Source organism: Amblyomma maculatum, chromosome 9, assembly GCF_055883805.1.
Source record: "Amblyomma maculatum isolate TAMU_Amacu chromosome 9, ASM5588380v1, whole genome shotgun sequence".
In the NCBI taxonomy this organism is placed as follows: Eukaryota; Metazoa; Arthropoda; class Arachnida; order Ixodida; family Ixodidae; genus Amblyomma; species Amblyomma maculatum.
This window is the reverse complement of record NC_139352.1, coordinates 121,750,945-121,767,314: the sequence shown is the minus strand read 5'-3', so window position 1 is coordinate 121,767,314 and position 16,370 is coordinate 121,750,945. Positions and strand designations below refer to the sequence as shown.

Here is a 16,370-nt window from a genome sequence, read left to right as displayed (position 1 = left end):
GACGAATGCAATCGAGGGGTGGCTACAATCCGCCTTTTGCGCGAAGTCGTAGCGGCGACCGATGGAAACACATTGAGCGGCGTCGACGGCGTTTCTCGGCAGCGCCAGTGCACGGGGGCTGGCGGCACCGGGCGGCACGGTGGCCATCACAGGCTTGGCAAAGCGATGCCAACCACATCTGCCGCGTACGGTTGCCACTCTCTAAGCGCGCCAAGATGCAAGACGCGGTTTTTCAGGTTTCCTTCGCCGAGCTGCGGCCAACAACGACGTGAAGCTGCAATTAGGGCCACCAAGCGTCAAGATGTGAATGGCCGACCTTAGCAACTGACTGCGTACTCTCGACTGTGCGAAAAACACTTCGTTACAGGTATGTATGCATCTAAAGGAAATGTGCATAATGAAAAGTATCTACCGGAGTTTGCACCAAGCCTGTGACCCACCAGTGATAGCCGCAATGAGCATTTGTTCGGCGCGTCTGATGGCGACGTATTTTGTCGTTTGTTTTCTTTATGTGCGAAGGGGCCGGGTAGTGCAGATATCACAGTGGCTGTGTGCGCTAGACCGTAATATTTAGCATGTTTTATCGCGGCTGCCGCCTGACTAAAGAGAAAAGAAAAATTGGGCGTTTGTTGTGATGCACCACCGTTCGCGAGCCGAGTGGTTGAGCTGGTCATGAGGCTCGCGAACGGCAGTGCATTAAAACGCCGTATTTTTTTTCTTGTTAGGCAGTCACGATAACACATGCTAAATATTACGGCCTAGCGCACAGAGCCGCCTGAGATATCTAAGCTACCTAGTCCTTTCGCACATAAAGAAAAGAAAGGACAAAATACATCGCCTTCAGGCCCCGGCGCAACTAAAGCAATCACGCACCGAAAAAATCCTCATTGCAGCTATCCCTGGTGCGCTAAAGCCTGGGTGAAAATTCCAGTAGGTACTTTTCATCATGCATATTTCGTTTAGATGCATACATACCTGTAGTATCTGTGTTTTTGCCGCTCGGAGCATATGACGCACTTGACACTCTTGCACAACGCACAGTATTTTTTTTTTAAATTAAAGGCTCGCCTTCGTGCACGCCAAAGCATCCGGATTTTGTTCCTTTGGTGTACGCAATCAGATGCACTTCGTTAGGGAGCTCGATAATCGTCGTCTACGTTTAATCATTTGCAACGGCAAGGAAACCGCCCGGCACAATAAATGAGTCTCCTGGAGGGTTCATGCTCGTTCACTTGCAGAGTGGATCGCTCTGGACGTAGAACAGGGTTGGTTCCTGACCGAGATGCGCATCCGATATGTAGGAGATTCACATGTGTCACCAAGTTGTTGATTCCGCAGAAATCGCGGCGGAGGCAGAAATGAACGTTGGAGATCCTTTCACAACAGAATGACCATTCTTTGCGCACCGAGAACCTTTTCACCACTGCGACCACATCCGTTCTGACTCCTGAGGCCAGAAACCGGCTACAGCTCTGAATCATCCATTGCCAGAAAAATGCAGCGCGTTTCCTGCAGGTGTGCATTTCGGCCGGGACAATGCCCTTTTCACGGGGTGTGTATATGTGCCTCTCTGCCGATCTTCGTGGATGAAATCCTATAGCTGCACGGTTGTAGATGACGCGAGGAGGAAGCGACGCCCATTGCACCATGCCGGCGCCGCGGTGACCGCATTGTGCTCGGTAACTCAAGACACCCCGCGCATATGCGCCGCTCAAAGTCACAGGAGACGATTTCACCTAGCTCTGCAGCATCAACAAACCCCTGGCTGCTTTGCCCTTTGAGATCCCTATCTCTCTCTCTCTCTCTGCCCCCCCCCCCCCCCGCTCTCCTGTCTTCCGAAAACCTGCACGCTGAGAGCGTCTCATTCTGTCACGTCAAACACGGCCCGCGCTACACGCTCTTACAATACGAAGATAGTATATGCGTACGTGCGTTGTGGATTGTGAAAAGGCTCTACCTTCCCCCATACTGCGTGAACATGATATGCTGCAATCACTGTCGCTACTTTCCGCTCCGAGGCCAAAAAAGGGGGGAAGCTTTCGCTTTCTACCAGCGTTGGCGTGGCCATTTCGTATGGTGTGCTTTCGCGTCGTCTGCTACATTGCCGCTCAATGTGTTTCCCGCATGATGGCGCCACATCCTCGTGCAAAAGGCGGATGGGGAGGTGTGAAAACCTGCTCCTGAAAGCGGGCCTCAAACCGCGTTTCTGCCATGCAGCAGCGCTGCCGGCCGCCGTTGCTTTTCGTGGTGGCTGCATGCTCCGGCTGGGCGGAATTATTTATCGCGTTGATATTTTCCTGCTGGAACACTAGACACAGAAGAATGCACTTTTTATCCAGGTAGTAGATATGGGTATTTGTTAAGTGATATCTTATACAGCTCATTCAGTCGAAAAGCTGTCGGCATAGTACTGCTAACGGCTTGTCCTAAATAATCGGGGGCTGCGTTAAAGAATCGTATCATTGTTATTTCTGGTTCTATAACATACTGATTTATTTGTGTGTGATAGGTGATGTCATGAAATCACTGTAATTAATCAATTGATGAAGCAAACATATGGAAAAAGAATAAAATGGAAAAGGGGGTTCAGAGATGTTCAAATGTTCAGAATGAAAGCCCAATATATTTCTTGATGATGCTAATTAAGAAAATTGTGTGATTTATCGAATAATTCCTTGTAATTGAAAAAAAAAAAGTTTTAAAGAAGGGATTCACTGGTACGCCTGCAATGACGTTCACCAGCAAGAAGATAGTACAGCTTGGTGACCTTTGTTTCTTAATTTCAAACACAGATACAGAGTGGGAGGTAACTGCTGGAGGCAATTTGTTTTCATGAAACTCAGCTGTTTGGTAAGACTACTTCGTGCTGAACGTTTGGTGCGACCAGTTCGTCCATCTTAACTGCAGACCACAAAAAAAAAAAAAAAAAAATGCTTCTCAGGTTCTTTATCCATCACTCTGCCCAAATCATAATCAGGAGTGAGCTGAAACTGATTGGTGAGCAGGCTCTACAGGGTTTTGATCTGCTGATCTTTTTCGCGGACATGGATGAGTGCGGTTCCCTCTTCTTTTCCTTTCTTTCAGCACTCTTTGTAAGGTACTTGGGAAGATTAAAAACAATGTTGGGACAGCACCAGCTTTCAGGTCACACAAGAACATCGTGTGGCATGAAGGCTTCATTTCCATTTACAACGTTCATGAAATGTGTTAAAATTAATGAGCCTAAAACAATGTAAAAAATCTCAGCATAGCCTCTTCTACGGGGAAACTTTCCGTAGCAATGACAACCACAGCAAAACTGTGACTACACAGGTCATGCCATGTCACATGGGTTGCATTCTGTATGGCTTGTTAGGTAAAACACAAAACGCATATTCGTGTGCTGTGTGATGAAGCTCTGGTCATCTCAGTTAAACATGAACTGTCCACTACAGCTTCCCTCATAACCCGCATGTTGCATCCGGTCGTTAGATCCTGCAATTTGCTTTCCCACACGTACTCCAAGGAGCACCGCCGAAACGATTCGAAATGCCTTGCACAAACCGCAGAATTCTTCTGCTGCTGCTTCTCAGCCCTTGGGATGACACGGGCCGACTTTTAAATTAACTTTGCAGGCAGGCACGCGAGAGGGAGAGGTTTTCTCTGCACGACTGGTAGGCGTCCAAAAAACACCATCTTTGGTTTCTTCTTCTTAACAGTCAAGGAAAGGGGACAGCCGCTCACACCATCTGCACTGAAGAATTACATAAACGCAAAGAAAACAGGCCAGTGCTAAACAAACCTTGCACGACGCTACGACCTACGATAGCTACGATGCCTGCGAGCCTGCCACACGCCAGCGCTCCCGGGCTAGCGGCGCCCCCGACGAAAGCGCCAACATTCCCCAAGCGGCAGGAACACGCAACAGGGCCTCGCTTGGCAATGGTAGTGGCGGCGCGGTCTTCACACCTCCTGTTCTAGCGAGTCTGTGCTGCCAAGCGCGCCTGTGCAGCCATATTAAATTGGATTGGCCCGGCTGTTTGCGGGATGGCTGGCTTGCGTGCTGTGAGGCTGGCATCAGTACGCTTTTAATTTTCAATAACCTTTTGGCATACTTAACTGCCATTAATACTAATGACAGCCTTTTCACTATTGTAAATTGCAGAATATGATTAGTAAATAGCTTTTTGTGAATTATTAGCCTGTGTTCATTATCATCAACAGCTACATTCTTTACTCTCTTCACTCATCAGGGAATTTGAACTGAAATAATCAGGGAAAACCTGGAAAAGTCAAGGATTTTGAAAATAATGGTTTGCTAGACACCCTGTCTATGAACATAAAGTCGTTACATGTAGGATTTCATTACACTAAAGTTCGATTCATAGGATCGAGGTTTAACTGCATTCTGTAATTCGGTCTGTGCCACCCGGTGACATTGCTGCATGTACCTTCATTATAGGGCAACTGAAGAAATTTCACATTTTGTTAAGGAGCTTAAAGGGATTGAATATGTAAAATTGCTTCATGCCAGCATTTGAGATGGTGACATAATCATTGAATAAAGCTATGGAAATTTGAAATCTGGCCATCCGTGTGACATCTCTACCGAGCTTCTTTGGCCTTGTGAAGAGAAGTGTAAATGTTAATCACTTCGCAAATTTTAATGCTAGCGCAAAAAGTGACATGTTTTACCTTCATGCTTCATACATGCAAATTTTCAAATCTCGTAGAACTCTCAAAACCTGGTTCAGCTTCCCTTTATTACCCCAACCCTTTATTTAAACACAATCTTATCTGCCTCTCTCCGCCCATATTACAGGTAAGCATTTTCTGTTTGAGAATTTTGCCATTTCGAGGGCAAGACTGTCTCCTATTGTAATACTCTCTATACATATTCTTCATAAAGAGGTGCTGCATGCATATCACTATCGGCTTTCACCGTGGTACGCAGGGCCATCAGTGTGATGCTGGGTGACCAGTGGCGCAAGATGAAGACTGAAGAGAAGAAGCTGTATTCACAGGAAGCCAAAGTGCGTGCCGACGAAGTCAAGAAGGTTCATCCTGATTGTTGGAAACGCAAGCGCTCCTACTCTACCAGCATCTGAGCGCAGTCTCCAACAGGCGAGCTGACACGTGTCTTCTTTGGACTCTGATCGGGAGGACATCCCTTCACTGTCATTTGCCACGGAGTGTGCACGTCAAGCGGGCAATCCGATGTAGGGCCAACGGATGCTCAACAGTGCAGGCAGGGTTACCGTTTGGTGAGCCTCTTGCTGCACTAGGCATGCAAAAGCTCGAGGCCCAGTGGCGAGCCCGGTTACTGTGAAGCAGGACGAACAGGATTAAAGTGGAAGGCGGGCAAAACGGAATGATTGCAATGTTTACATGCAAGCTCATTGCTGTGAAATGTTGCAATGGTCCGAGGCACATTGTTGTGGCGAGAGTGCCTCGGCTACCTGGAGGAAGAAGTGCGTGTTGGATTGCTGCGATGCGCTGGAGCCTTGCAATGATAACTGCCAAGGGTGACGTAGCTGCTCGGAAGCAGCATGGATGGCAGTTTACAACCATGTGTGATGTTGTGGAGTACTTCACCGTCGAAGTGCCCCATGTTATGCTTTTGTATGCTTCCAACTGTTTTCATCAGCTACCATTAGTGCTTGCTGCGAGGTTGTTTGTGAGATGTTTGATGAGGTAGGACTGATGAGTGGTGAAGGGGTCATCCGCAGGCTGCAATTTTTGCAATTTTTGCTGTTCTCTTCTTCCTTTTCATGGCAGTTTTATGGTGGAACTGTGCATATTTCGGCCAACCACACTGTTTTTTCGTGGGGGTTGTGAAGTTCGCAGCTGATCTTGAACTGAATGCTTTTCTTTGGTGTGATGCCTTTGCATTGAAGTCTGATGCTCTTGAACTTTTGAGCCTGCCTGTTCCTTCCCCCCCCCCCCCCCCCCTTGGTATCTGGATGACTCCTTAACTAGATTTTCTTCTGAGGTCTTTCAACCATCCTGCAGTCCTGGTAATACGCCGTACTCACAGATGCATTAGTATGTTCCTCAAGCTGCTCGTTATCTGTGCAGTTTGTCAGCATGTCTTTGCTCAGTATAGTAGCATTGGGATGGGTCAAAGGCAGGAATAAGCGTGTACCTGTGCATGAGACATTTCTTTCCTTGGCGACGTTGCATGTTATGGCGTCCCGTTCTTCCATCGTATTCACCCTGATCCCTTCCCCCAAGCATTGTCGGGGCTTGTGAGGGGTGCAGTTGAAAGCACTTGGGAGTGTGGCAGTCTCATTTTGATTCCATTTGCATCGTGTTATCCTGATTCCTGATCACAGGGGTTCGCTTCTGCTTGGGTCTCCAGGTGCTTCAACTGATAGCAGTTGGTGTGTGCTGGGCTTGTCTGCCCGCCCTGCAAGAAGCTCTCTTCTCTAGTTCTCTCATTCAGTGCTCTTCTGGTTCGCCTTTATGCTCTGTTCTTTCCATTGCAGTGGCAGGTTCTAAAAGCAGATGCCACAATGATGGACCATATGTATACTGTGGACATTGCTTTTTTTGCACGTGTAGGGGAGAGACACTGCTGATTTCAGAACTGCACATGTTAAACGGATCGCATATGCATGGTTAAGAGTGAAGGTATTAACTTATGGGCTTTTCTAGGCCAGAAGCAGGTTATTGCTTGAGAAGTGAGTGCTGTCCTTTCACATCATAAGCCTGGGCTTTTTCTTCCTTGTCAGGTGCCCAGCTGGAATTGGGCAGTTTATATACAAAGTTGTTTTCTTAGGATTCGTCTAGTGTTGAAAACCTGGAATGCACAGTGCTAGGTGTGTGCTTACTGCGCAGAGCCTTTGGCTTCAAGTCTCACATGAATAATCTCAAGTATTTTGTAAAGTGGTATTGTTCCCAGCCAGGCACCACCAACTACAAAATATGTATACCTTTGATCAAAATCCTCCAGGCCAGAGGAGCTCTTAAAATGAGATGGTATCTTCTCCTAAGAGCTAATTCAGGGTGTGCCATGAGGCCTATTTTGTTTCCTCAGTGGTGGAGTCTCGCAGTGACCGGTTAAGCAATGCCCAGCAAATAGGAGAAATTTAAAATGAACGGATAAGGGCTCATGCCCGTGGGCTTTGTGATGGATTTTTGAATCCATAAAACGGCAATTTGAATCCCTTTTCTAAAAATAAATTTTTCTCATCTTTTTTTTTTTAAACCAATAATTAACGACACATCTCTGCCTGAGTGTTTGTTAGCTTTTAGATTGGATCCCTAATTGCCTCAGAGCAACAGTCTGCATTTAAAATGCTGGGAAGAAAGCCAAGTGGAGAACCTGGAAATTTTAGTACTGTACGATTGGCAGTGCAATTGTGCCATGAAGGCCCATCTATGCAGCCCAATGCGGCCTGGAGACTTATGATGAGTGATGTAGTACAGTCGACGTCACCCTTGTGTAGAGCGCTCGGGCAGTGCTCATCGCGCAATAAAAAAACAAATTAAAAATGAACCCACGATTTGCGGACAAAGTGCTCATGCTCATCTTCCTCATAGGTCTGTGTGGATCTACTTCCTTAGAAGCATTGCTTGTAAAATGTAGAAACTGTGACGAGCTATCGATTTTTATGCAGGGAAGTGCGCCGATCGAGCGCTCTACACAGGGGTGACGTCGACTGTACATTACAAAGCTGTACACAGAGAAACGGTAGGTTGTGCTGACAGCCAATTGTCGGGGTGTCTCGCATAACTCTCGCTTTAATATTGCAGAATCGCTTCACAAGCCTGAATTGTCACAGCTCATGGCTGACCTCCCAACATTGCATGACTATGACGTTATGATGGGGAAGCACTTGTGGCTTCTTGAAATTTTTTTGTTCTGCACAGAGCAAATTGCATTTAAGAGAAGGAAGCACCAGTCACTTCTTGCTGATTTTGCATAGCTAGTTTTTCTGACCATCCATTTTTGTGCAGCACAGGCAGCAGGCAGTGCCCCTCGATTTTCTCCTCTGCTGCTGCTTTATTTTTGCATGTGTGTGAGGCTAGCATTGCACACTTTTCCCACTTCTGATATGGCGGCATCACATCAGCAGGATGGAAAGCTGTGGCTGCATTGAAAAGTGGCATACTATCGCTCTCAGTATGAGCTACACTGCTATGCAAGGTTGTACAGTGGCGTCGATTTCGCCGTGGGTTATCTGGAGGGGGTGTAGCTGATCCAGCATGCGCACTGGAATCCCTCGGTACGCCACTGTACAACCTTGCAGAGCACTCGGACACGCGCGGTGTAGCTCATACTGAGCTCGATAGTACATGGTCAGTGGTTCTTTGTCACACTAGGCCGCAAGGTTTTGGCTTGGAGTGCCATGCAGCTGCCAAGGCAGATTTGGCTCTTCTTGCCAAAAGGTGTTTGTTTGGTTTCCTTGGGCCGGTCAACTCGAAAGAGAGCGTCCGATCGAATTTTTGTCTCGCTGGCCTGTTAATGCAGCACCGTGTGTAGACGTGGCAGAGAAGCCAGACGACTCAAGAGGTTGCTAGTCAGGTCTTAACCGAGGCAACAACAAAAAGCAAGCAAGTACAAATTTGCATTGGTCATTTGAAAGACCACTGGCAAAACATAGGGTTTTTATTTCTAGAGAAGAAAAAAAGAGAGAAAAAAAATATGAGCTGGCACACACTTTTTTTCTTTCCACTGCGCCAGTGTTATAGTGCTCGTGCCAAAATGTTTGCACTCTGCTGAGTGTTGGGTCACGTGAGCCATTGCTGAGCGTGTGTCCTCACTCCCATCGAGTCACGAGAGAATTTTGTGTTTTATTGTCTCGAGAAAAACTAAAGGGGGAATCACTGCTGAAAGATATGTGCATGCATTATGTCATAATGTTTGCACGATTATAAAAACTCTTCCCCCCCCCCCCCTTTTTTTTTGTGTACAACGCACAAGAGGTGCAGTGTTCAAATGACAAGTTAAAAAAACAAAAACAAAAAATTGTTACTTTTTACTCCTGAGCCAGTCACAGATTTATTTTGTTCTGAAAATGGTGTGCACATACAGTAACCATAGAAGAGTATTTTTTTTGGTCGTTGTTCATCAGCATATTTTTAAGTTCATCTGTATTTTTAGTTATTTTACTCTTTCTGTCTATGTTCCAAAGGGTGGTGGCTTGCATTTTTGTGTGGTCATGCTTGTTGGTCGCCGTTTGTAAAGGTTGCGAGAGAAGCTTCCCTTTACAGCCTTTTTTTTTATTTTATTTTAATTTTGCATATTTTGATTTCCATGTAATTTTGTTTATATTTTTGCGCTTTCTTTCTCAGTTTTCCTTTTGCACGCAGCATTTGTTGTGCTTCGATTGCTTTGCTCCTCCTTTTTTAAGGTATATATTTTAACCTGTCAAGTCTGACATGCACTGGATTTTGTTGTTTCCGTTTGGTCGCTGTGTACTTGGAAGACCATTTTTTGCGTGTCGTGCCATCCATTACTTTTTTTATTATGTTGTTACTTGAGTGTTTGCTGAACAGTGTTTCTTCTCTTCATGTCCGGTGCTGTTGCAACTGTCTTCTGTGTCCTTTTCATGTCATTCCGCATGTTCATGCCATTAGTAGACAGGCATCATTTAATCGTGCAAATGCATTTTTTTATTTGCTTCATGCTTGCAGTTGTGGCTTGTGCGAACACCATGTTTTTCACCTTGGTAGTCAGGCTTCAAGGGGACACAGCTCCAGGTTGCGGCACACCGAGTGAGCCATGGGGAACCACTGTGTCTGTGAGACTTTTCTAGTGCCAGTGTGAGCATGCTTATTTCAAGAACCTTAATTGGTACATACATGCACGTGCGCCATTATATTGGTAATTTGCAGAGGCCTTTGCTTAAGCTAATCCTTTAATTAAAAGCTAAGTGGTTTCTTACTCTTTGCATCTGGCTTTTTGCGCTGTAGTGCAAAGGAATGCTGCTTAAATGACTCTACCTACTTACCTGAGCCTTTTTTCTTACAATTTCATGTGGTGAGGTGTAAAGTTTAAAATGGAGCATGTATTTTGTTATTTATGGCCTGCAAGTTGTTTGACCTTGCGATGCTGAATTGAAGGTTGTGTGACATTTTGAGCCCCATTTGTTGTAATGCCTATCAGGCGTCAATTTAAGGTCTCTACCTGTCTCTTTGGCGTTGAAACCTCTGTCTGATTTCGAGTTGAAGGGAGCTTCGAACAATAATGTGAATTCAGCAAAGCATTTGGTTTCAGCTGCAGTTTGCTCGTTAAATTCTTTAATTTTTAGAATGGCATTTCTCTATTTGTTGTTATGTTCAGCAGATATTCTGTACTTTTTAGGCTACTCTCTATGCAGCAAGAATGTGCAGTACTTTTACAAACTGAATTCGTTCCCAATGTAGAGGCATTCAAAAGTGTTGTGTGCACTGATTGTGGCCAAACCAACTCAGTCAGTAGGATGTGTAGCTACGATTATTCGTGCCAAAATGGTCTCCTATGCAAAGCATAAGAAGCCTTTCTTAAAACTTTGCTGTTGGGTGGCTAGGTATTAATGGAAACTGGATAGTATTTGCCGAGGGCACACAACAGGACCTTCCTCTTTGTACATATTGTTTTTACTTCTGGATGCGCTTTTGTTCTTAAAGCAGAGGACTTTAAATCTAACTTAGTAATAGGATTTGGCACATTGCAAATGGAGTTGTTAATTTTGTTGAGCTCTGTGAGTACAGGGTGCCTCTGTCAATTCAAATGAAGCTAGCACAATGGGAGAAACAGCCAGCAAATCTGCTTGAGTTCGCACCAGTTTGATTGCAGTTGTAGTTGAAGTCATATCCACATGTCCCACTCAATGCCCATATCAATCACAGTGATCGTTTGTTAGCTATTCTTTGAAGGCTGAGAAACCTTGTATGTTTGGCATCTATTACGTCACACCCTTCTTAGCGTAACTTACCACAAGCACATGTGTGCATGACAAAAGCTACTTTCCTTGTATTATTTTCAGCTTGTGTAACTCTGGTGCATCATACAAAAACAAAAAAGCATGGCCATTTGAGGTTGGGTAGCTGTGTCAGCAGTGTCACTCTGATTTTGCTCACACTAGCTGCTGTTTTTGCCTTTATTTGGCAATAATGCATGGCTGCTGCATAGAATAGTGGTAGTCGCAGTTCGTTGCAGTCATAATGGAAGCTGAATGGCCATTACTAACATTTCATGCAAGGAGCAATCACTCTACTGCTTTTGCTATTCAACGCAAGGGCAACAGTTTTGCCAATGACATTAGCAATGTCACTGCTGCGGCACAAACATTACTGACAAAGCATAAGCTTCATCTGCTTGCTGTTCGGTCTGCTGGTTTTAAAACACCTTTTGCTAGGTATTTTGAAAAACAATCTGTTTCCTCAAAGCAAGGTGACTGGGAAATATTATGTGATGAACTGGAAATGTTTTAAGAAAAGTTTGCAGAGAATTCAGAGAACTTTGCAAATGGTCACCTGAAGTCACATTTTGTGGTGATTGAATGGCAGAGGAGACCTACAGTTTGCAGTAGCCAAGCTTGTGACTGAGCATACAGCTTAAAAAACTTGCATGGGAGTTCTTGCGTTGCATTACTCTAACCTGGTGGTTGGAGATGCAAGAATAGTCATCTGCAAATTGGCCTTTGTTTCGGTGCATGTGACAGGGCAAAACTTGTCACATGTGCAGTTTTCCTGGCACATGGTACGAAATTATGCTAAATTTTATAGTACCAAATAGACCCTGTACGTGGTTGATGTTACTCATATCTTACCATTTTGGAAACGCTCGCACTTAGTCGAGTCAGCCTGTTGTAGTTGTGTTAGTAGACACCTTTCCAACTGAGTACCTGAGTGCTGTGCGAACATGTTGCGTCGGCTTCTTCCATCGTAGTAGTCACAGTCAGATTTTCTCTGCCACACTGCTGCATGCAGAGTGTGTGAAATGCAGGCTTTTTTTGTTTCTTTTTAATGGTGATATATATTATACCATATGCATGACTTTTGTACTAACTAGCAGATAAAAAGACCAGCACATAAATTATATGGATTTTTCATTCCTAGGAGGATATTCAAACAGACCACTTGATTTGCTTATATGCACGTTTGAAAAGCATGTCTTTTTGAGAACTACATCTGAGCACTGTTTTCTAAAATTGGTTGCTGGTGTCCTTTTGTCAACATCTTTTCATTATCTGCAGATCATTATTTTTTTTCCTCTGATTGCATTTTCAGCTGCTACCAGTTTTGTTTGAAGAGATGAACAGCATGAGCTTAACTTCTTACATTTTTTTTTCTCAAGTCATTTGTGTGAAGCTCAAGTGCTCAACGATGCATCTTTGTGTTCTGCGCATTTGTTTGACCAATATTTGTGTGCTCAGCATGGTCAGCTTTGTTTGAGTCATGTTTTTTGATCAGTAAATGTTCAGTAAAAACTCACTGCCTTTTCTGTGTTTCTTTGTAAGGTGCAAGGATTGTACTGCTCTGCCGGTGCGAAACCTCAAAACTGTGCAAATCATCATCATCGTGATAGGTTATCCCTCAAGGGCCCTGTCAGGGTTCTACATAAAAGGGAACGAATACAGAAATAGAAAAAGGTTGTGGTAAATATAGAAAGATAACACAAAACATAAAAGAAGCAAAGAACACACTAGTCATAAACAAGGCTTATCAACTTTACCCTAATACTAAAACCATCACACTCATTGGCGAGAGGTTTGGGAAGTAAGGAGAGTACACAATAGTTACTGAACAAAGCGTCAATATAAGAGGGGAAAAAATTTACACGAATATAAATCGAAGCAGTAACAAGTCAACCCAGGTAATAACATCACCTTAAACCAAGTCGAGTGAGGCTCATTGAAGAGTGGTTCAGGTAGCAGGTTCCACTCTTCAGTTGTGGTTTGGAAGGAGAAACCGTAAAGTCTTTGGACGCTGTTAGAATTAAATAGGCTGTGTGATGTATGAACGGGAGGAGTAATAAGGGAACCACAGAGACAGAGTAAATTGAAATACTTTAACTTGCGGAATAAACGCAGGCACAAAGCTGTGTCTGAGAGCTAAAGGAGTGAGGCCAAGTGATGATTTAATCGAGCTTATGCTGGAATGAAAGTTGTGTATTGACGATATGAAGCATATGCTGCATGGTTCTGAACAGGTTCGAGCATGTTGATTAGGAAGGACTGGTGAGGACTCAAAATCGTGAATGCATATTCAAACTTGCTGCGAACAAATGTTCCATGCCAGTTTTTGTATGTTGGGAGGGGTATTGGGAAGGCATTTTCTGATAAAACCAAGTGTACGGGAAGCATCGCCTGTGATTTTTGCGATATTGTCTGCCCAAGGGAGTTTGCTATCGATAGTAATGCCAAGGTAACAGTAAGATTCAGCTTGCGATAACTCTTGAGAAAATAAAGAGTAAGGGTAAAGTAAGTTTGAGTGCTTCCGTGAAATTTGCATAGAACTGCGCTTATTAGCATTAAGTTTCATTGTTCGTGATGTGCACCAGTTTCCAATGAGCTTCAAATAGTTCTGATGGGCAGCTTGATCATCTTTATTAAATATAGATGTTGGTAAATAATGCAGTCAACAAAAAGGCAAATGATAGATGAGATGTTGAAGGGGAGGTCGTTAATAAAACCAATAATTTCAAAGAGGTTTAAGTTAAGGTAAACTGGAATAATTGTGAGTCACATGACAAAAGTCATGCTGATTTGTAAGGAGTCCATTCTTTAGCAAGATTTCTGTTTCTGGCCACTTGCAAAGCAATGTATGAAGCAAAACACCAATTTCAATAAGTGCTTTCATGGTCACTAGGATGTGGCAGTACTGTAATCGGCGAAAAAAAGAAATTACAAGGCTAGTTAAGCAGCTTTTCAGTACTGGTTATGTGATAGTATTAATTCTGGTTGCAAGTTGACCGTCCGCTAATGACTGCCTGCAAATTCTGAAAGATTGATGGACTTGCCACCAAAATCTCAGCTTTACAGTTGTTCTGTTATGCAAGTATCAATTGTTGTCACCATAGGCTGGGTGAAAATATGTTTCTGCAGCCCTTGCTTCAAAGCCACAGAAAGTTTCTTAGCATGGTGGTATTTCTTGCTGATGATATTCATTCAAAGCAGTGAGTGTGCTTCCAGTGGTGGCTGAGAATGGAAGGACTTCACATCAATGAGAAGAAGCAAACTGAGTGCCTGTCTTACCTCCCACTTAGGCTTAGCAGATCCAAACAGTACACTGTGGAAAGAGTTCACACATTTTAGATGGTCACTGAGTGTAGCTATGACACTGGTGACTTGACAGTTCCTTGCACGCACAGTGAGTCTTGAAGGACCACTGACCAGGGTCTGAACATTTTAAACAAGCAGTGCTTCGATCAGGTACCACAGGTAGTCTGCAAAATATGGGCTATATAGCAGTGCACGAGCCAGAAAGCAGCAGAAATACAAATCAAAGCTTTCTCATGCTTTATCAACCTCCTCATTCTCTACGGTGGCTCGTTGAGCCATGGATATCACGTACGAACAAGGACGCTATCCATTGGTCTAACAAATGAAGCATATCACATCGCCTGCCCAGCTCACACGCGTTTTTCCCTTACGCCTTTCGTTTTTGCGTGCGCGCACACAGCCACACAAAAAGAAAGCTTCCTATCCTAATCCATGCTAGCTTCAGGATGTTCTGTCTGCCATGCAGCTCATAGATTCGCACAACCATGAACGCAGAAAAGACCCAAACACACATAAGTAAACAAACGTTCAGAAACACGCATATCTGCACTGGCTTGATTTTCTAAGAAAGGGAATCTAAATCGGCCGAAGGAAGCTGAACAAACCTAATGAGGCAAACGAGCATGCTGCCAAAAACTCCCTTCTCGACTTTTGAGCAAATGTTCACCTGGGAGTCCTCCTTCACCTTCGCCTACATCCCACAAATGCTCGGATAGTAAAGAGCAAGAAAAAAATTACTTGAAAAAGTGGGACCATGTTGCTGACATGTGACATACTTCACCAAGTTGCATGCTTCCGCTAAAATTGAAGAGAAAGGGCAAATTTCACTTGCGGAGGCTAGTCTACCAGGCAGGAGAGAGATACTCTTCGGAGACAGAAGGGAGGGAGGGAAGCATTGACCTGTGAATTAATTTTCATGGCTGTAGCTCCGTTGTTAATGAGTCGTCTAAAAAAATGTTTGTGGCCACTCGTTCAGAGGACAGTTCCTCACAACAACCAGGTTAGAAATCGTTTTCAAACTTAGAGTGGCCACTCGCGCTTTAAGATGTGAGAGATATTTTGCAGTGAAAGCTTAGCCCACATCTTAGCAAGTGTTCACGAACAGTGTAAATGCTCTTACTCGAGCACACAGCCATCTGGTCTTGCAAATAAATTTATTTATTCGTTTATTTTGTACATAGTGCAGTCTCAATGAGACCAGGCGGGTGGGCTGCTAACATCGACTAGCGTTACAACAAGAATATGCATGGTCTTGTGCTAGACATCAGCAACAACAGAAGGAAAAAAATGGAAAAAAGAAACAATTCTTATACTGAAAGGTGACCTTTCAGAACACAGAGGATCTGCACATACATTTTCATAGATTGAAAGGATGACATAAACTGTATTTGGCAAACATTTTTCTTCACCATGACGGACCACAAACTGCCTGTAATTAAAATTATGGCCAAAATTATAGCCGAGTCAAAAATTAGTATTGTGTGCCACAGCAGAGCTGATAAGTTTTGCTCAAAAAAGAAGTGCATGCATCAATGCACCCTGCATCTCACTTACCTTATTTTCTCCGGTTAACTTAATGACAAATTTCAAAAATCATTAAAACCATGTGATAGAATAAATTCTACGCATGCAGGATGGCCATTGCAATTGTGAATATTCTGTATGCTCCTAAGACATATAAGATTTTGTGCAGAAGGGTTTAGGTATACTCCTAAGATGTGGTGCTGCAAAAATCCCAAGGCTTCTTTTCGTACTGTATGACCGCTCATAAATGACAGCTGCAAAGCAACTTGCTATAATTTTCCAGCCAGCAACCCCCTCCCCTCGTTTCTAACTACAAATTCCGGATACAGATGATGTATGAAAGAGACTGTGGAAATGGCATTCTAACCAATCATGCTCATGGAGTAGTCAAAATAAACTCTACTCGCCCAAAGGCTTTGAAATGGAGCAGGACATACAAAGCAGGTTTACATTATATATAAATGATAATTTTCATCAAAAAGCCTCATGTGATGCTTTCATCACGTGTCAGACCATGAACCTGACTTTGCACATTGCCCTGATGTGGAACAGAGAGGCAAGAATCAAGGAAGTTTGAGAAGTTCTTGTAAGGGCCGTTTGTGAAACATCCCAGGCCCCAGAACTGGCATATTTTTAAGTGTGTAGAGGGCC

The 16,370-nt window shown here is 44.0% G+C and overlaps 1 protein-coding gene across 1 annotated transcript in view; it reads left to right on the top strand.

Annotated features, from left to right (window-relative positions):
- Positions 1-12,405, top strand: part of LOC146180282 (uncharacterized) — a 102,121-nt gene extending 89,716 nt beyond the window's left edge. Inside the window, exon 7 of the mRNA XM_084579489.1 lies at positions 4,934-12,405. Coding sequence (XP_084435615.1) covers positions 4,934-5,087 — 154 coding nt within the window. The 3' untranslated portion in view covers positions 5,088-12,405. The remainder of the gene's footprint in view (positions 1-4,933) is intronic.
- The last annotated feature ends 3,965 nt before the right edge of the window (positions 12,406-16,370 follow it).